At 33.0% G+C, this 21,855-nt stretch overlaps 2 protein-coding genes and 1 non-coding gene across 7 annotated transcripts in view; 2 read left to right on the forward strand and 1 right to left on the reverse strand.

The window, feature by feature from the left end:
* Positions 1–5,655, forward strand: part of LOC129954224 (protein strawberry notch) — a 69,401-nt gene extending 63,746 nt beyond the window's left edge. For 2 of the 4 annotated variants that reach the window (XM_056067986.1, XM_056067987.1), the window contains exons 5-15: positions 825–1,048; positions 1,119–1,203; positions 1,264–1,473; positions 1,529–1,704; positions 1,768–2,174; positions 2,245–2,398; positions 2,461–2,741; positions 2,810–4,290; positions 4,355–4,493; positions 4,593–4,950; positions 5,018–5,655. In XM_056067986.1, the coding sequence (XP_055923961.1) occupies positions 825–1,048; positions 1,119–1,203; positions 1,264–1,473; positions 1,529–1,704; positions 1,768–2,174; positions 2,245–2,398; positions 2,461–2,741; positions 2,810–4,290; positions 4,355–4,493; positions 4,593–4,950; positions 5,018–5,263 (3,761 nt within the window). In that variant the 3' untranslated portion in view covers positions 5,264–5,655. The remainder of the gene's footprint in view (positions 1–824; positions 1,049–1,118; positions 1,204–1,263; positions 1,474–1,528; positions 1,705–1,767; positions 2,175–2,244; positions 2,399–2,460; positions 2,742–2,809; positions 4,291–4,354; positions 4,494–4,592; positions 4,951–5,017) is intronic. The other 2 variants (XM_056067988.1, XM_056067989.1) reach the window with 2 other exon arrangements.
* Positions 5,656–12,842: 7,187 nt separating this feature from the next.
* Trnai-aau (transfer RNA isoleucine (anticodon AAU)) lies at positions 12,843–12,916 on the forward strand. The gene has a single exon. It is a non-coding gene; the product is annotated as a tRNA-Ile (tRNA).
* A 3,155-nt stretch (positions 12,917–16,071) lies between these two features.
* The window catches only part of LOC129954221 (arylalkylamine N-acetyltransferase 1), a 76,970-nt gene continuing 71,186 nt past the window's right edge, over positions 16,072–21,855 (reverse strand). For both annotated transcript variants that reach the window (XM_056067980.1, XM_056067978.1), the window contains exons 2-4: positions 17,100–17,310; positions 16,743–17,012; positions 16,072–16,671 (exon numbers count right to left, since the gene is read on the reverse strand). In XM_056067980.1, coding sequence (XP_055923955.1) covers positions 16,498–16,671; positions 16,743–17,012; positions 17,100–17,297 — 642 coding nt within the window. In that variant the 5' untranslated portion in view covers positions 17,298–17,310 and the 3' untranslated portion in view covers positions 16,072–16,497. The remainder of the gene's footprint in view (positions 16,672–16,742; positions 17,013–17,099; positions 17,311–21,855) is intronic.

Here is a 21,855-nt window from a genome sequence, read left to right on the forward strand (position 1 = left end):
TGGTACCCTTGGGAGGTTCTTTTTAACTTTTTGTAAAATTTACGAACCTCATTCCAGTTGTGACATCCCTCTATCTCCTTGATCGCGTGCTTCTTATGCTATCTTTTTTTCCATCTAAGAAGCCGGTGTTCCTCTGTCCTCATCTGCTCGTAGAGCTCGCGAGCAGCTTTAATCCTTCTGTGCAGAGCCGTTTTGTATGCCTGTTGTTAAGCTGCGTGCGCTTGCCGGCAATTGTCGTGAAACCAGGGGTTTCGCTGTGGTGGCCGTGTGAAACCTAGCACTTTAGAGGTGGCATCTCTGATGACTGCAAGACATGTGGTTGACAATGTTGCCACCTGTTTCTCAATGCTTAATGGAAGTAGCATAGTCATCTGGTAAGATGCATATCATAGACTATTTTAGTAAGTGTTGCAAATGTGATGTTCTTGGATTGATAGGTTCTTTAGTTAGAGAGGGTTCATAAACCGGCTGAGATTGTTCCTGTAAATATGTAGTTGTGCCAGAACTCGACAAAGCCTTACCGTGCCCTATGATATATGCATAACATCATCGACGTAAGAAAACATTCTTTGCTTAGGGACGATCTTACTTTACTTACATACGAACGTTTTATACTTAGAATTTTTTAATTCTTGTATGACTTAGATAAGATTTCTTACCTCAATTTTTTAAAAAATCTTAACAAATATTTTCTTATTACTTTTTTTAATTTCCTTGCTTCATTAGTATCTAATTATTAACTTGCTTTATTTTAACTTAAAAAAAAACAACATTAGTTTTTATTTTTAAACATTGATTTTTAAATATTCTTTTATATTTCATAGTGGGCATGGCAGGATTTGGAAATTTGCTTGCTCCATCCACGGCAACATCAGCTGGAAGGGCACAACCCGTTGCAAATCAACAAATGGCCCAAGATCCAATGGCGCGAATTAATCAATACGTTTTGCAGAATATCCAAGCTCTTTTGGCAGCAAACCCAAGCTTCCTAACAAGCGGAATTCCCAATAAGCTTCTATCTCAAATGTGGATGCAAGCCCCAATGAAAGTGAGTATACAAATTTTAACTAGAAAACAATTCTAAATAAAATCGTATGTGTTGTTACTTCATTTCTTAGACAAACCAAGTTGCCGAAGAAGAGGAAGCTGACTTCGAAGAAATGGGTGTTGCTGAGACCTACGCCGAATATTGGCCCGCAAAGTGTATGATTGCAGATCCTATCAAAGCTTGAAAGATTTATTTAATTTCTGTTTTTATTGTAGTAAAATTGGGTAAAAAACATCCAGATCCTGTAGTCGAGACGGCTTCCCTATCATCAGTAGAGCCTTGTGATGTGTACTACAAACTGTCCATTCCACAGGAGACCATCCAAAGTGGTCAGTTAAGTGCGTTGCAATTGGAGTCTATAACTTATGCATCCCAAGCACACGATCATCTTTTGAACGATGGCAGTCGAGCCGGATTTTTAATTGGTAAGTCTCATTGTTACTATAAACCACCCAATTTAATTCAATTGATTTGTTTTAGGTGATGGTGCTGGTGTTGGTAAAGGCCGCACCATAGCTGGAATAATTTTTGAAAACTACCAAAAGGGTCGAAAGAAGGCTCTTTGGATCTCAGTCTCAAATGACCTGAAATACGATGCGGAGCGTGATCTATCTGACATAGGAGCAGGAAAGATTGAAGTGCATGCATTAAATAAGGTAAGTTCCCTTTAGTTTAAGCATCAAAGAAGTCTATATTCTAATGAAAAATTATTCATCCAGTTCAAGTACGCCAAAATCTCATCAGATGTCAACAACAACTGCAAACGTGGCGTCATTTTCAGTACCTATTCAGCACTCATAGGGGAATCGAATAATAAGACTGGTAAATATAAGTCCCGGCTAAAGCAATTGCTTCAATGGTGTGGCGAGGACTTTGATGGACTGATCGTTTTTGATGAATGTCATAAAGCAAAGAATCTGTGTCCAGTGGGTTCTGGAAAGCCAACAAAAACTGGTTCAACTGTGTTAGAGTTACAGAATAAACTGCCAAAAGCCAGAGTTGTCTATGCATCAGCTACAGGTGCGTCTGAGCCAAAGAATATGGCTTATATGGTCCGCTTAGGTATTTGGGGTCAAGGGACAGCTTTCCCAACATTCAATGACTTCATAATGGCTGTGGAAAAAAGGTTTGTGAATACAAAAATCAAATCATCAACAAATGTTACTTACTTGATCAATGGTTTTCCATTCTCACAGAGGAATTGGAGCTATGGAGATTGTGGCTATGGACATGAAGCTGCGAGGAATGTACATTGCGCGACAGTTGAGTTTCCATGGGGTGACGTTCAAGATCGAAGAAGTTCCATTGTCTAGCGATTTTCGAAAGATCTACGATGATTCTGTTGAATTGGTAAGATTATTTTAATTGTATACAGGATAAAAATCGATATCATTTTTTTAATTCCTTTAAAGTGGGTTGAAGCTATGCAAAAGTTTACTGAAGCTGCAGAACTTATCGATGCGGAGAGTCGGATGAAGAAAACTATGTGGGGTCAGTTTTGGTCATCGCATCAGCGTTTCTTTAAATATCTCTGTATTGCGGCTAAAGTGAATCATGCTGTTCAAGTAGCACGAGAAGCTATTAAATATGGCAAATGTGTAGTTATTGGTTTGCAGTCAACCGGAGAAGCAAGGACTTTGGAGCAATTGGAGAGAGAAGAAGGTGAACTGAGTGATTTTGTATCAACTGCTAAGTGAGTACTCGGTTTATTTAAATAGGTGTATAAATATTTATTGACACTTCTCATTTATCATTTAATAGAGGTGTTTTTCAATCACTGGTGGAGAAACACTTTCCAGCTCCAGATAGAAATCGAATAAATCGCATCCTTGGCTTGGGATCCAATAAGAAGAGTATACAGTTGATAATCGAGGAGAGTAAAAAGGAGACAGCAGCAGCTGCTGCTTCGACATCTAAGCGAAAAGCCAGTGCCCGGGCGGCAGCTGGAAAAGCGGCGGGCAAAAAGGCTCGTCGAAGGTCTTCAAGTGGAGATGAATTCGACCAAAACTCCGATGATTCCGATTTTAAGATGATGTCTGCATCGGAGTCAGAAGAATCTGACCACGGTTCAGATAGCGGTCAAAGTAGTGATTTCAATCCATTCTATTCGGGTAGTGACAGCGATGCCGACCCATGGGTCAATTCTCGAAAGAAAAAGAAGCCCAAAGAAAAGACAGTAGCAGCAACAGCGGCTGCGGCTGTAACAAAGAAAAAACCCACTTCCACCCAAGATAAGATTCAGGAGTTGTTGCAGAAAAAGCAAGAACAGAAAAATACGGTAACCCAGGTGGGAGTAAACGGTATCAAGATGAATTATGGTCCTCCACCCAAGGATGCAATTGAGAGAGCCTGCAGTATGAAGGAGGAGTTGTTAAGAAAAATCGATCGACTCGGAGATAAACTACCACCGAACACTTTGGATCAATTGATCGATGAACTTGGCGGGCCGGAGAATGTTGCCGAAATGACTGGTCGCAAAGGACGAGTCGTTCAGTCCGATGATGGTTCAATTCAATATGAATCCCGATCAGAACAGGATGTCCCCTTGGAAACGCTTAATTTGACTGAGAAACAACGTTTTATGGACGGAGAGAAGGACGTGGCCATTATTTCAGAAGCTGCGTCCAGTGGTATTTCTCTGCAGAGCGATAGAAGAGTGCGCAATCAACGCCGACGTGTACACATCACATTAGAGCTGCCGTGGTCTGCGGATCGGGCAATCCAACAGTTTGGGCGAACACATCGTTCGAACCAGGTAAATGCACCTGAGTACATATTCTTGATCTCAGACTTGGCCGGAGAAAGAAGATTCGCCTCGACAGTGGCCAAACGCTTAGAATCGCTAGGAGCTCTGACTCATGGTGACAGACGTGCCACCGAAACGAGAGATCTCTCACAATTCAATATCGATAACAAGTATGGCCGAACTGCATTGGAAACTGTCATGAAAACGATAATGGGCTATGAGTCTCCACTCGTGCCACCACCCACCGACTACAAAGGAGACTTCTTCAAGGACATTGCCGGAGCGCTAGTTGGTGTTGGAATAATTGTTAATAGTGAATCAAATCCGGGTGTGCTTAGCCTGGATAAGGATTATAACAACATATCGAAGTTCTTGAACAGAATTCTGGGAATGCCCGTTGAATTGCAAAATCGTTTGTTTAAGTACTTCACTGACACCCTGAACGCGATCATAAGTCAGGCTAAGAAAGGCGGACGTTTTGATTTGGGTATTTTAGGTAAGTTTTTAATTTTAGTCTTTCTATGAAAGCGACTAATGTGTAAAGTTCATTTCTTTCATAGATTTGGGTGCTGCCGGAGAAAACGTAACTAGAGTTAAACTCTTGAAATTCATCCGTAAGCACGCTACTGGTACTGCCCCAACTGAGTTGCATACAGTTCGTGTAGAGCGTGGAATGATATGGCAGGAGGCTCTCGACAAGTGAGTAACGTATTGAAAGAACAATCCAAAGCGTTTGTGTAATGATATTAGTTAAAGAAAATCATTTCTAACCAATATATTTATCCCCCGCATCTCAAGGTATGCTGATCTTATCAGTGAAAAAGAAGGATTCTATTTATCCCATCAACTGCGCAACAATAAGCGAACTGCAATTCTTGCGATTGAAATCGAATCAACGCTAACTCCACAGCAGCAAAAAAAGAAAGGCGACTCAAAACCTAGCAAGAAAGATATAATGTTCCAGGTTTACCGTCCCAATACTGGTCTACAATTTCGACCAGAGTCGTTGGCCGAAATTGAGAAGAAGTATAAGAAGGTCACTGTAGAAGAAGCTGAAACTCACTGGACGCAACAATATGATGCCTCCGTGAATACCTGTTCTCATGCTTATTGGAATGGCAATTGTAGAAATGTAAATATGGGCCAGGAGTGTGAGGTTAGTTTTTAGACGCAATTAATTATCTTGATAGGGTTCAATAGTTTTTTATTTTTATTGTATTTAGGTGGGCTTGAGACAGCGTCTTTACACAGTCTTGGCTGGTTCTGTGCTCTCGGTATGGTCTCGCGTAGAGAATATACTTTCAATGCGCAGTGCGATAAACAACAAGATGCAAGTTATTCGTTTGAAAACCACCGAAGGAGAAAAAATCGTTGGAACGCTTATACCAAAAACCTGCTCCGAACTACTTGTCCAAGACTTAAAGTCGGACGCTGAAAAGGTAGAGGAGACATCCTTTCAAAAGGCTTAGAGTAATATAAGACCCTTTTCCTATTAGTTTTCCTAATTTTTGTTAACAAAAAGAGAAAAAAAAACATAAACAAACAATAATTGAACATAAATAATTTATGTTACTTTATTATTTCTTCATCGTTTAATTTAACTAATTAGGGTTACATCCTAAATTAAATGTGATTTTTTTATATTAAAGAATATAAAAACTTTTTGATTTTATTTTTTGAACAGAATAAAAACAAAAATAGTAAATGTTGCTTATCTTTTACAAGAATGCAACTTAAGAATGTTATAAGTTTTTCTTTTTTTTTTCCTTTTCTTTCTTATTTAAGTTTTATACTAAGTATACAACAAACAAACAAAATTATAAATATTAAAAAAACATCAAATAAAATATTAATAAAAATAATATTAACTTAACAACTATTCATGAAAATGCAAAACAAAACTTTTTCCTTAGTTTATTTCTAAGAGCTATTGATTTATTTAATGAAAATAAAATTTAAATAAATAAATTTAAAAATATGTCTAAGAATTTAAATGTGTAGTATTTCTATATTTACAAAATAATTGTTGGATGAAACGGGAAGGGAAAACTATGCTGCTCTTTGATTTGATCCAATATTACGATTCCAAGTGAGTGTCTGGTTACTTTTTTCTAAAATTATAGTTTTAAATCTTTCACGTGAACTTTGAACAGAATATGGTCGCACAATTAAATCTCGTTCTTTTATTTTGACACTTTTTCTGCCATACATTGGCCCGATTGTTTATCTAAAACATGAAACGGCAGCAGTGAATAGACAGTGACAGAGATAAACTTTGTTTTGCTGTATGAGAAAGAAAAAAGATGTGTGTTATGTATTTCGCAAAAAAAAAAAAAGTTTTAATGTAACAGGCGATCAGGAGGGAAGAGAAGGTGTTAGTGACAGCAGTACGCATTTTGTTTCATAGAAAATTACACTAATTGCCCCTCTCTTTCTACAACACTACAATGCAATGTTCTTGTAGTAGTATAAGACGTATTGTTTTTTTTGTGTTATGCAAGAAAAGGCGGGAAACTATTATTGCATACCTACTTTGCGAACATGATCTCCTGGCTTTTTTCCTCTCAATTTATATTGTTTTATTGAAAATTCTGCTAAAATGCATCAGGCGATCAGAATGAAAGAATGAAATGTATTATGTATTTCGCAAGAAAAATTCCTTTTAATGTAACAGGCGATCAGGAAGGAAGAGAAAGTGCCCGTGACAGCAGTACGTTTTGGTTCATAAAAAAAGTACAATAATTGCCCATCTCTTTCTTTTACACCAATACAATCAATGTTCTTGCAGTAGTATAGGTCGTATTGTTTTTTTACTTTATTTGTATAAGTCACTCAAGACTCAAGGTGTGTAAGTGATAATGAATGAAAAGAAAGGCGAAATAGATGAAAAACAATTCAATTGTTTTGGTATCATGATCGCCCGTTAGGTTACTAATTTAAGGTGTGCTATTTTTTTTAACACGCAGAAGTTGATGGGTTGCAAAGTTTTTTGCATTTTTAAAACGATAGGGAAGAATTTAGGACCAAATCATGGACATAATATAGACCTCTTTGTAGATAATTAGAAGTTTACCTTTCTCATAAATTCTCAGGTTAGTGAGTTGGAAGTAGTAGATTTGAAAAAACAACCTACTATTTAACATGATTGCCTGGTAAACTATGGAGAATGATATACTTACTTCCTTTTCTCGTTGATGCAAATTTATGTGAATTTTTTTTAAATACCAGGCGACCATGATAACGAAAAGGTGAACTTATGCATCACCTTCCTATAATCTTCTCTTACCTCATTCATCCATACAAAGGTATTAATTTTTTAACTTCTCATTCAATTTAAATGTATTTAACATTTTGTTATATTTTAGTTTATAGTATTGGTTTTTATTTCTATCGTTTAATATGAAAGTAATAGGGTGTTAGAGAATATGCAAAATGAAAGCTGGTAAATAATAAAGAAGAAGAAGAATTGAGGGGGGCTTTGCAGGAATGGTCGCCTTGCTTGTTTCCTGTTATTATTTTGATATTCTGACTCCGAATTATACCATCCTTCCTTATAGGCATATGGGATACTTGCAAGGCGTTGACTTGAGCCTGTATAAAAAAAGAAAAATAAAACCTCTTAATTTATTAAAAAAATTTCTACAATGCATCAGGCGATCAGAATGAAAGAGAGGTTCAATATATTTTCCCAAAAAAAAAAATTGCCTTCAAATGTAACAGCTAAGGCGATCAGAAAGGTAGAGAAGGTGCGAGTAGTACGCATGTTTTGAAATTATGTGTTTGCAGTAGTATAGGTATTGTTTCTTTTTTACTTTATTCGTATGAGTCACTCAAGGTGTGTTTGTGAATATAAAAGAAAAGAAAGGCGAAAGAGAAGTAAAAGATTTGACATTCTTTATTAACATATCGCCTGGTTAGGCTAGTGATGGGTTGTGAAGTGTACAGTATTTTTAAAACGATAGAAAGGAATTTGGAAGAATGGCAACATTTTGTCGGACACAAATTAATATAGGCATTAGATGTGTAATGGACATATAGACCTCTTTCTAGACAATTAAGAAGTTTAGCTAACTAAGTTATTTTTAGGATAGTTGTTTGTTACTAGTAGTTTTAAGTAACGAATAAAATTAATTTTCCCATCACTAGATTGAACCAATTGACTTAAGATGACAGATGAAAGGAATCAAAAATGAATGTTGATCAAAGCATAATAATGTGAAGTAAGATATACTGAGAAAAGGAGAGCGATAATAAACTTAAAACCGTGAAAATAGTCTACCTTTTATGATTGTATTATGATTTTTTTATGACATTTTTTGATTTACCAGGCGATCATGACGAAAAGATGGTGCACTCATTATCTTTTTATTTTTTCTCGTACCTACACGCTTTACCTCACACATATATATTTATTACTTGTTTGATTTTGTTAAGCTTTGATTTGCATGTATTCCAAGTTTTTATTTGTTTGTAAAGCTCATTCAAAGACACTCCAGATATGTACACACGAGTATACATATATATAGTGTCTTTGAGCTCATTCCTTCTTTTTCTTCTATTTTGTTTGCCTTCTCGCATATTAACCTACACAAATATTACTTTAATACTTACACAACAAATTAAAACCAATACTTTAAAATATATGACTACAACATTTTAAGTTTACATTCTCGCTATCATGATCGCCTGGTAGATCACAAGAATTTAATAAAATTTTGCTGGATAAAACGTGGACTCATTTTAAATGTTTTACTAAGCAATCATTCTGAATTGTAGTTCTCTCTCTCTCTCTCTGTCTATCTCACATTAAATTTTGATCAACTCTAATCGTTGTTTCCTTTTCTAATGTCATCTTACGTCCTTTGTTTGAATCTATAGGTAGTGATGAGAAATTAATTTTAGAAAGTTTAACTTTTAAATTGTCTAGAAATTGATCTATCTATGGTACACAGAAAGCCTATTTTAACTTTAGGACCAGCTTGGAGCAAATAGTATCAAATCAAAATACTAATAAATAAAAAATATCACTTATTAAACTCCAGACAATTGCTGCACTATAAAAATAGCAACATGATTTAGTAAAGTAAAGATATACATAATATGGGGGTATATTAATGTATATATAAATGTTCTAAATGGCTTGGTTATGTCACCTATGTTAAAGTTTTTTAACCGAAATTCTTATTTAATAACCAGATGATCAAGCTGACAATCTCTTAATTTCTTAAAAAGCCCTCTATATATTCTTCTTCTTCTTTGTTGCTTTCCTGTTTTCACATTCACTAACACACCTTGATACACATACACATTGATATATTTGAAGTGTATCATTTTGCGTGTAAGTGTAGTAGTTATTTGAAGTTTGGCTAGTGATGGGTAAATTGTGTTTTACAACTATACTAGAGGGTGTATTTTTTAGTCGTTCGGTTTTCAAGAAGAAATTAAACGCTTATTATTTAATTTCATGACCAAGATTTTAGCTCTTTTATTAATAAAAAAGGCTTTTTGATATTATTATTAAAAATTGCTTTATAATTGAACATAATTTTAACTTCAGTTAAAGGTAAGGATTTCGGGCAATTTGCAGCCGCGAATAAATTTCAGCTGAATGCACCAATTTTCGACCACTTTTTGCCGAATTTCAACAATAAGTCACCGAATATTCTCCTTAGTGTTATCAATCGTCTCGGATTAAGCTGCGTCTCACAGAAAAAAGTCCAGCGGTGTTAAATCACACGATCATGTAGGCCACGCCACAGAATGTATTTATTCATTATAAAATGGCAAACAAAACCTAAAGTGAGCTAAAACTAAGTTAAAGCTGTCGAAAAGACAAACTCTAAAAAAAAGTACTTCCAGATTGAAAACCACACGTCTAAAAAAATACGCATTATTTCCCTAGCCTTGTTAGCGTTAAAATAAATTGAACATTAGATGTACTTACCCTAAAAATTACTATTTTTATGAATGAAATATTAATATACTCATTTTAACAGCAGTACAAAGTTTATTAGGTTTCTATTTAAAATAGAGAAACATTGTTATAAAAGTAATGTTTAGTTGGCTGTAAAGCTTTTAAAATCACTAAAATAACTTTTAACTTAATTGTTTCTCTTACATGTTATTAAATCAATTAAATACTTGAGGTATAATTCCAAAACTGCTTTTTTACACTCCTGAGAATTTTGAGTTAAATGAATAAATTGATCTTGTCTTAAAAGCTAAATTATAAGCTTGTAAAAATCTTCGAATCCACACCGCCAACTTTAGAAAGTAATAATCTTCAGCTTTTTTCTATGGTTACAAACCTTTAAGATATACCTACAAATTATATAAATAATTTTAATTTGGAAAAGAAGATTCTTGAAAATAACGTTTCAAATAGTTGACTTTATTAGAAATAAACTTAGGAATAAAGGATTTTTAAAAGGAAAACCATTATTATTGATAATAATTAATTTAAGTTTATTTGATAGAAAATTAAAAAAGAAAAACATAAATAAAGCATAAAACTAATCTTAAAATAGATCACAAAAATTACCTTTTAATTGGAAAAAAAAATTATTTTTCATCTGCGAGCTTACTAAATAGTTTAGTCAAATAATTTGATTATACCTTCTCTCTTTTTTTATTATATAAGAAGTTTTAAAAAATTTCTTCTTCGAGCGTCATACGATTTCTTTTTGACAGTTAAAAGCCGTACAAATACTTTTTTGCCACAATGTCCGTTTCTTTGTGTCTGTCTATGACACGGTTGAGCGTATGAAAAAATGATTGAAAGCAGCATTTTAGAAAAGTGTACATATGCTTGATTATTTGCTAGAGATGTTTACATCAATTTACTTATAGAAATAGAGACAATGACGAAAAAGTGGAGTTTTACAGCAGTAAAAGAAAGATATTAACAAGTTTATAGCTATCGAATAAAACGAAAATATCAAGTTCTGATGAATCTGAGCTTAATGCTTAGATCGCAAACAATTCCAAAACACATTTTCTCATACTTAACTCATTTTTGAAAAAAAAAAAAAATAGAGTTGAAATTATATTCTTCACGTATGAACCGCAATCTTTAAAACGATTATCATTAACGATATCGTGAATAATTTTCTTCACGTAACTTTGTCACTATCTCCACGTCTATCATTTTCAGTATAGGATAACTGAGATGTCAAAATGAACTCAACGAAAGATAACGCTTATTCGATGATTTGAAAATGATATCAAACTTGGTTTCTGTCTATGGCAAGTTGTGAAAATTTGGAACAATTTGCTTTTAACCAAACTTACTGACTATTTTGTGGTGTTTATTGTTAAGTCCGTTTTTATTTTTTGCCGCCGACGACGTAACTATAATTTCAACATCTAAGTTCTTTATGTCTGATACTATTGAAATTATAAAGGACTCTTTTGAAAAACTTTGAACAAAACTATAATACTTTAGATTATTTTACAAATGAGAAAGAAAAAACAAAAATGCCTTAGTACATAAAGGTTGGAAGAGATAGAGGATCTGATTTACTCATTTTATCATTTTTTTGTGAGTTTTTATTTTCACTTTGTAACAAAATTACACCGAAACATTTTTATTTCGATTTGCTTAGTAAGTATTTGGAAATCAATTATAAACGATACCGATTAAGCTATCGTGCAAACGCTATCTTTTTGGCGATATCTCTTTGACGATTATCGTCTTACGTGAAATGAGACTATCGTCAAAATGCTATCGTTTCACGATAATCCTTTCACGGAATGACCAAATTATACCTAACAGAAAACAACGAGTATTTGAAAAAAAAATAACGAATACATTGTAGTTTACCATCACTAGAATCAAACAACGACCAGCGAACGAAGGCGATAAGAAAGAAAACAAATAAAAAAGTTACTCAAAGTATACATATAAATTGTAAGAGAAAGACAAATTGAAAGACAAGTAGAGATAGATAGACAGAAAGTGACAGAAAGAGGGAGAGAGCAATATATAGTGATTACCTTTAATTATTATTGCCTTCAAAAAAAGACGCGTAGGTGTTATATTTTAAAACAAAACTTACTTTTTATAATGTAAATTTGTTTCACCGTGAACAAGCAGATGAACTTTGTATGTGCCGATGATCTAGATCCATAATCCTACACTTCTCCCTTACACTATATTACCTGATTTCTTTTGTTTTGTTTAGTTAAAAATACTTCAAGCGTGTTGGTATATTCGAAGAAGAAGCGGGAGAAAAAAGGGCCTGTTCTCAAACATGAGCGCCTGGTTCAATAATTGATTTGTTTTCATAACGATATTTTGATAAAACAAATATTTTTTATTACGCACAATCAATTTTTGAATCTTTGAAAAATATTCGATTAGATGTCAGAAGAATAAATACCTATATACATATGTACATAAATTGGATACAGTTAAGCTCTTTTCGGTGTACAATTTTGTTGACATATGTATGTTTTTCACATTTATTAAAAAGATAAGCATTTATACGATTTCCTCCATTTTCTGAACAAATCATCCCATCTGCGAAATTATGCATTCGTCGTATATTCCAAGAGGTTAGAGAACCCATGATTTTGATTGAACTTTTTTTTTTTTTTAAAGTTAAATACTTAATTAAGTATATTTACACAATCCCTGTTCGATTTGTATTTTATTATTTTGATATTTTGGCAAACCGTTCTTGTTTATATATTTTCTAAACATGTTTGATTGTTGCACATTAGATGTCCCTGTGCACATGGTCGGTCTAAAAGTTAGGCTTTTGGAAGAAGTAAAAACATTGCTGAACTGAGTTCTTATATTCTAGACCCCCAAACTTGACGGTCTTATAAATCGTAGTTCTATCTCGAACTGGTATCTAAGTCAGTGTTCTAATTAGTTAGAACTTAATGGAGTTCTAATTTATCAACAAACGGAATTTTAGAGACTAAAACTTTGTCAAGAAATTGGCTGTAAGTAAAATAAAAATATAATAAATGCGACAGAAATAAATATTTTAATATAATTAAATAGAAATAAAACAGAAATGCTGCATCGGATTTTCATCTGGCCCATTAGCTCAGTTGGTTAGAGCGTCGTGCTAATAACGCGAAGGTCGTGGGTTCGATCCCCCCATGGGCCAAGTCTCTTTTTTTTATTTCTAAAAATGAATTCAAACAAAAAAATTTATTACACGCAATAGATTTTTTTAGGTTTGTTGGATTGTTTTTCTAATAAAACAAATATTAGGTCCGTTTGCTTACTTTCTGCACTAAAATATGTAAAAAGAGATATTTTAAAGAGTGGGGGTAAACTTCTCTCACAAAAGGACAAAAGTACAAAAAAGTAATGGCCCAACTATAATGGACTTAACCGAAAGTAAGCTAATGTCAAAACCGAACGAAAAGTTATCAGAAGTTATCGTCAAAACAAAAAGTAACCATAATGGATTCAAGTAACTCAAGCAAATTTGACATTTGCTTAATCTCGAGCCATTTAAATGGCTCTTTCGTAATTGCGCGATAATTTGCGAAATTTAACGAAACTGAGCAGAACGTCTATTATGGTTAGTGGCATATAAGGTTGCGTATTGGTTCGTTCAGTTAAGCTGGATTAACCTCGTTCAAGTCTATTATAATTGGGCCTTAAGGGAACGGGAAAACAACAAATTTTTCCCACAATTTGACTGTCAAAAAAAATATAAATTTTGAAACATCATCGTTTCATTTCGTGTTTAGAATGTATTTATTTTTTGTAATTAACACAACATGAACTTCAAGCAACATTATGCTGAAAAAAATTGATTTAATTGAAACTTGAAAACTGCAATTTTGTTGCTGTTCTTTGGAAAAAAATGTTTAATTTTATAAGTGACAGCAAAAGCGAGCAATTTATTTAATATATTTGAAGTTCTATCAAATTTGACACTTTTTACAAATAAGCCCAAAGAAATTTCTTGGGATAAATTCGTTGGTTGGGGGAATATTTTACTCTCTCATGAGCGCTCTCTTTAACGAAAAACTACGAAATTTTTAAGTACGCAAACAGGATTTAGTAAAATTTCGTAAAATTAGACTGTTTAAGGAAGGTACGCGAACGGACCTATTATTATGTAGTTCTAGTGACTCACTCTGACATTAAGTTAAATCTGACAGTACAATTGTATTTTTTGTTCCTTAAACTCTAAGGAATTCATAATAACATTGGTGGAAACATTTTGTCAGTTCATGGTTATATTTTTTCTTTTTATTTTGGACCAATATATTTAATTTATTTAAGTACGCGTGAAAGTGATTAAGCTAATAGTTCATAGGGGATTTGAAATGAAGACGCGTCAGATTTCCAATTTCCCCTTACTATCAAGACAAGTCTGCTTATGTCAAAATAATAATTGATTATGTTTTTTCATTCAACTGAAAGCTTTACTCAATTACTCTGAAATGTATTAATTTTTTGCACAATTCAGTTTAATTGCTCCTTGTATAATTGGTCTTGATGGACTTGAAGCTTGCCTGTTTTTGTTGACAATTATATTTTTGGTAGTTTTTACAAGATCTTCTGAAAGTAGAAGTTAGTGAACTAAAGTTCAGAGTTTGAAGCTTATGACACTTGACCAACTAACTAGTTGCCTTGGTCAAAATGTACGCTCAAAGAATGCAGTTGACTGCAAATTAAGTCCCATATGTTGTGTGAACCTTACCAAAGCATATATAGGTGCGTGATTGGCAGATAAATACATTGTAGCTGAAAGACAAACACGCTTCAGCTTCGTTTGCATTACGTTGGGCCTGCTCCGAGTTTGCTTTGAATGACACTTGCAATATAAAATTTCTAAAATGGCACTTCCTGTCATTAGGAGCTTTTAATTTTTCTCAAAATAAAAAAATATAAGTTTTGAAATCGAAAAAATTAAATTTATCGCGGAAGAAGCTTACACATCCTATAATAACCAAATGGAATCCCTCCAAAAGCAAATGTATTTTGTTTGTTGACTTTTTTACAGCTGTTGAGCTGCCAGACAAAGCAAATGTTCCACAAATTTGAACTAGAGCTTCCGTTTTGAAGTCACATTACGTAACGTTACCTTCTTTTAATTACGATTTTCGGATGAAACTTGAGGTCGAAGCTTTGTTGTGATTGTTCGATCTGTCAGTGAAAAATACGATCGTTTCCGAAAAAATTGTCTGACAGTACAATCCTGGTCTGACAATAATTAATAGTAGCTGTAAGAAATGTCTGCGAAAATAAATTTAAGCATGATAAATTGTATGGTATATAATAAACCGTTTACACGCATAATTTATTGTACTGTAATACTTTAATGAACGATTAAACTTGATTTTACACCTTTCAAAAAGTTGATTTCAAACAAAAACCACTTATATATATAAAGGACTTATGTTCGGATAATAAAATATGCATTTTGTACCTAAAACAAGACAATTTTGTAAAAGCAGTTTGGTGGTAACGAATTGCAGTGTGGTTGCTACGAACTGTCAAACTCTATTCGCGTCCCATATACCATCCGCACTGCAACGAATAAATTGTTCGCGCTCAACTTAACCTCAAAATTATACCACTTTTTAGCCTTGAAAACCCCGTTTTTAATTGTTTTTAGCATTTTTAAATGGGTTTATTTTAAAAGACGAGATTCGAATTTACGACATTTTAGTCCCTTAAGAAGTATTGTTTCACTTGTGCCTGTTATAGTCAATTTCAAAATCATTAACCCTCCAAATACAGTAATCGTTTTGGCCAACTTAAGTAAGCTTTAAAGCTATGAAAGTGCAGTTTTAAAAGATCATCAAATATCTTATATACACAGGATACACGCTATTGCAAGTATCAACTATCAATTGATAAATATTAGAATTTTACCTTTTTTAAACTTAATTCATAACGAAATTAAAACTTTAAGTTCATAAATTATATACTTTTCTACTACTCACAGTAGTCTGGAACATTTCACTGTTATCAAAATTATAGTTGAATATTAAAGTTTAATATTTATCAAAAATCAATTAATAGTCAACACACACATTTTGTTTCAAATTCTTTATTATTTTTTATTTTTCTTTGGTTTTCAACAAACGTTTTGTACGAATAACATCAACTTTAACAATTTAACACTAAAAGCATACAAAAACAACATACAAAACAATAGTAACAACATTTACACAAATTTTATCTTTATCTTCTGCCTTGAAGACCCTTCTATTAAAAAACGTCTCTATTTTTCTTGACATTTAACAAAGTTTCATAAAAGCTTATGAACACAATTTCAACAAAAAGTTCAAGGCTTTTAGTAAGTCAGTATTTATATTATCAATTTTATAATTTTCATCATAAATAATAACAAGTAAGAAAGTTGAAAAATGTGTTAAAAAAGATGGAATAGATATACGCGAAGTTAATAGAGTCGTCCGTTAAAAATAAAAAAAAAAAAAACGAAAAACCTGAAGCTATAAATCCAGACTTATCAATCTCTATTGTCTTGAGCCATTATACATCACATCAAGTTTAAAAAACATTTCCTACATAATATAAAACATTCCAAGTAGATACTTATTCTGTTGGAGCTTAAACAATCTTAAAACAACTTTTAGCTAAGCATAGCTTGGTCAGCAAAATATTGCAATCATATTTTTATGGTAACTTTAATAGATACTTATTATTTTATACTTTAGGCGGCATTTGAAATCTTACATAAATTATTTACTATTTTCATTCCAAGTTCTTAAAAAGAATCTCTAATTTTATATGCGGTGCTTCTACGGGCAGAATAGGCTTTCCACATTCGTCTGTATATTTGGCATAGTGTACTTCGTGGAGTGATTCAAATCCACAGGATCTAATTATTTTTTGGGAGAAAATTCCTGTTGCATCTGCTTTTAAAACCTTAAAAATTTAATATTTATTATGATTGTAAATTATTTTTCTGAACTTTATATATAAAAATTAGTATTTACTTTAAACCCACAACATTCTGCTTGGGCGACACTCCGTTTCACCAGCTCTTTGGCAATACCTTGTCCACGGAATTTCGAGTCGACCGATAAGATTCTCAAATCGAATAATCTATCAACTTGGAACTTTTCGAATAAATCAAATTTTAAATTCTGGCTGTAAATTAAATTGAAAATTTTCTTAAAATTCTCATCGTCACTCAAGTTGATCTTTTTTTGAGCTATTTCCATGTCACCAGGTTGCAAGACACCATTCAATACAACTCCAGCAATCTAAGGAAATTCATTAAAACAAAAATAAAACACATTTTTCAGTCCATTTTAACTTTGTCAATACGGCAATTTTGAGAGATAACAAACCTCACCATCTTGAGCAACTGCCATCAAACTAAAGCCATCTTTCAAAGTTGCATAGCTCAGTTCTTCCAATTCATGATGACCTTCCCCTTTTTGACATAATCCGGCAGCTTTATTTAGAGGCTCATCGGCAAAGAAAGTGTCTCGTAAATGTTTGATAACTTCACCAAAACGTTCCTCGGGAATGCATGTATACTCCATGGTGTTTTAGAAACTTTGTAAAATACAATTCAAAACTTTAATTTAACTTATTATAAAAATTATGTATAATACTAGTATTAAAAATTCAGAAAAGCAGATTTAAAATTAATTTAAAACGGTTTTTTTAGGTTTTTTTTTAAGATGGCAATACTTTTCTCCGTATTTGGTCTTTTTGACAGCTGTGTTAGGTTTAGTTTGCCATTTCATTATGAATAGACTTTCTCCTGAATAACGTTTGGACATCATGAACATTTATTACCAAAATAATGAATAGTCGTTTTACAAAGCGAAACAATCACTCTATTGAAGGGACAAATATTCTGAGGAGCTCATACGCTTCACACATAAATCTTTGGTGTCTGATATTGAAAATCGGTTTATCTTCAAGTGAATGCAAAGTAAATGTAAAGACTTCAAAATAATGCAAAGCCTTCAAGTGAATGCAAAGGCTTCAAGTGAATGCAAAGGCTTCATGTGGATGCAAAGAATGAAATTTTAAATGATTGCAATCAATTGATTGAAGTCAAATTATGGGATAAAAATGATTGCAATTGAATTCAGTGAATGATTTAAAATGATTGCATTCCCAATATATTGCATTCTTTTACAAGTCTGAGTGGTGTTTGTTGGGATATATGAAGTCACTTGTCTACGCAGATACGTTCTGCCTTTGGGGAGAATATTCGACCCGTTTTAGCTGACATACATTCCCAATTGCTGGAAAAATTTCAATGCAATTTATTCGAACCAGATGCGGCTGCCATTTGGAAGAAATCATTTTTAAACATAATAGCAAACTATTACCTTTAAATTATAAAGCTTAGTTCTTTGCCACAACATGGTTATTTTTCTCTAGAAAACCACAGGTCTAAAAAAATTACCCTTTACTTTCAATTGACGTAAAAAAGTGTAGTTTTATTGTCACGGGTATTGAAAAATCTATTCAATAAAAAAGCTCATCATCATTAGCTTATCGTAACGCAATAAAATTATGATTTTTTTAATTCTTTTAAATGACTTACTGAAACTATTTGAAAATAGAAAAATCATGTAATAATTTAAATTAATGGATGGGTTGAGTAGGTAGGTGAATTTCTTTTGAATAATGTTGACACTGAATCTATTAAACTTTTTGATGAGCTTATCAATGGATCTTGGGTGTTTCATTTATTTGTAGCTTCACAATACTATTTACATTTACATCAGCTGTAAGTTTGACAAGTTGTGGTTTTTATTAATTTATTTTAGCAATTTATCTTAATAAATCAGATTCATAGCCTAGCCACATATAGATAAAATAAATACCATAACATTTTTCATATTGCACTATTAAAACAAGCAAGGGTAAGGTTTGTTCACACTTAATCATTTTGAATCAAGAATTATTTCAGTTGTTAGTCACCAAATGCATATTTCGATAATCAGTCGTTTTGCTTGATAAGCTTCTTGTAATTCCTTGAATTGCCAAAATGCAGTTAGTTTAGACTTAATTTACAAATTAAAATGATAAATAGAAACAAAGGGTGTTTTTTTAGAAATGTTGTTTAAACGCATATCATTTTTGTTATAGCCAAGTAGTTAGCTTCTTTATACATATAAGGGTTTATCATTAGGTTTTAAAAATGAGTTTGGGCAAGTGACCGCTACCGCCCAATTCGACCACTTTTTGCAGCAATTGGGCCGTGGCTTCCCATAACCCCACGAAAAATAGTTCAGTGGTGTTAAACCACACGATCTTATCTTAGAGGCCACGCCCACTGGCCCACGACGAGGAGAGATAATATAAAAATTTCTTTTAATACATTGATGCTTCGCTCGAACCGAAGTCTGTTAAAAAAAGACCAACTCCAAAAAAGTATTGCCGGATTGAAAACTACACGCCTAAAAAACACGTGTTTCGTATGCTTACTAAATATACTCGAATCTTTAAGTGAAAAATAATGTATGTACATATATTTAAATTTGGTTTTGATGAAAATGTTTTTAAGTCATAAGAATTTTAAAATGCGTACATACAAATAAAAAAAAAAAATATTAAGAGTTAAAAAATTTAAACAAAGTTAACAATTTCTTAAGAATTACTGTTGAGTAATTTCTTTTTATTATTTCAGTTGGTGAAACCATCGAGATCACTGATTCTTTGATTTTTTTTTTGACTACCGAACTGACTAATAAACTTGCTTTATTATTTAAACTAAAAAAGGACTATGGACTAAGGTCCATGTTAAATAGCCTAACAAATGGGCTGGATATAGTGCCGATAATAATTTTCCGCATAATGTTCTAAGACTAAAAAACAATGTTCAAGACGTACTTAACTATGAGATTGACACAATAATAAACCCGGCCACAACTAACTATGTATGGAATCACTAAGCGGAACCAAAGGTACAACTCCCGGCGCTAACAAAATTCTTTCAAAATGCTTTAATATCTATCCGTGGAAGAAATACTCAGGCTATTAAGGTTATATAATAATATTTTGAAAGAAGGTGTTTATCCGGATAAATGGAAGCAAGCTCATTTAATTCCGATTCCTAAGCCTAATGGCAACCAGAACTCCTTAGACAGCTACCGTCTAATATCACTTCTTTCAGTACTGTCCAAATTATTCGAGAAATTAATAGGGGACAGGCTTGAATGGACTCAAGAAAAACATCTAAACACGGTCAACATATTCCAGACCATGCAGTGAACGCAGAGTTAGGTGTACGTCACCATTCTGTTCTTTTGTAAATGGATTTGGGGAAAGCATTTGAAAGGGTTACTGCTTATGGAGAGATCAATCAATTAAAAAACTGGGGAATCAACAAGCAACTACTTCTTCTTTTATGTCAACTAGAGCAATCATCGTGCATCAACTTGCTTAAAATAATTTGAAGTAAGTACAAGGGACGTCACATGAACACTGCAATCGATATAGCAAAAACGCATTTAAAAGGAGCTATCCAACACGGCTTTACTGTATACTCTCATTGGACTAAGCAAAACGACCAGAAGGTGCAAGTAAAAATAAATGCTGTGCTTAGAACTGCTTTTGGAGCATTACCTTCAACTCCCATTGAAGCTTTACTTGCCAAGGCTAATATCTCAGGCTTTACAAATATGAAAGTTATAGCCAAAATAATCTTTTTTCTAAAAGTATTGTAAATACAAAGCATGCTCTTCATGATATTTGCAAATCAGGTTGGTTTTAAGTCAATTAGGAACATCAAAGCTTCGAAAATAAACATACCTGAAATTCACAATTAAGATAACCAAACTCCTCCTTGGCTGTTTCCCAGATATCTTATAAATATTTCTTTAAGAGAATCTTCAAAAGAAAGCACACCAAATTAAGTTATTAGACAAAAGTTTGATGAAATCATAGAAACTGGCAATTTTGGTTACGTTCTTAAACGGACGCATCCTGTAAAGATGGGGCAACCGGATACTGCGTTTATAGGCTTGACAGTACCAACAACAAAGTTTTACTCCAACGACTTATCACCCCTGATCAAAATTCGTATACTGGTGAAGTAATGGCCTTAGTGGAAGCGTTCAAATATGCCCTAAATTCAACTGTCAACCAGGTGCCAATCATTCAAGCTCTAAGAGTCCATCTCTGCTCAGAATGTCCACATTTTCATTTAAAAAGGTCACCATTATTTATAGGAATTCCAGGGGATGAAAAAGCAGAAGCTGGTGCACGCCAAGCAACTATAATTCCTCTAGAATACAAAATACCAATATTTGCAAACTTCATATGGACTTATTCTTTGAAGCTTATTCTAGAGGAATCAATCAAAATCATTTCTGAGAACACATAAGACAAGAATATCACCTGTAACCTATAAGAAAGACTTAAACCGATCTCAAGCAGTACAGATTTCACGATTGATTGCAAGAAAAACAGGCAATTTTTTATTAACAAAACAAAAAAAAATTGGTAGACTCATTTTTAATACAACTTTCCCGACAGATGACAGAAAAAATCAAAATTTATTTTAGTACTAAAAACAACAGGTACTGAAAAAACATGACATATAAACAAAAGTGTAACAGTAACAAAGCAGGCAAGAGCGACTTTCTTGTAAAGTTTGTTCAAAGTGCGTCAAATTCTTGTCGACTTTTTGTGTATGACTTCTTTTTCGTAATTTTGCCAGACGTTTTTTTTCATTTTCTTATTTTTTAAATTCTTTAAAAATCCTGTGAATGACAATCGGGCACTTTTGACATATAAAATTGTGTATTTATATGGTTTACATATTGGCAGATATTCCAATCGTGAATACTTAACTTTTGTGTACCCTTGAATTGTACACATACAAGTCTTCACAATTTACAAATCTCATCGGACAAAGGCCTATTACTAATAACTTAGCCAGAATCCAGGTCTAAAGCTCTTTGATATTTGGAATAAGCAAAATCCAACTCTGCTAAACGCTCATGTATGTCTTTTTGAAGTTTAAGATATAAATCAACTAGTACTTGTGGACAAGCTTGAGGATTCTAATTCTAGTAATTGGTCAAAATGGAAATGGAAAATGGGTATACTTTTCCGCTAGTACGATCTGAA

This window comes from Eupeodes corollae, chromosome 1, assembly GCF_945859685.1.
Source record: "Eupeodes corollae chromosome 1, idEupCoro1.1, whole genome shotgun sequence".
Lineage (NCBI taxonomy): Eukaryota > Metazoa > Arthropoda > Insecta > Diptera > Syrphidae > Eupeodes > Eupeodes corollae.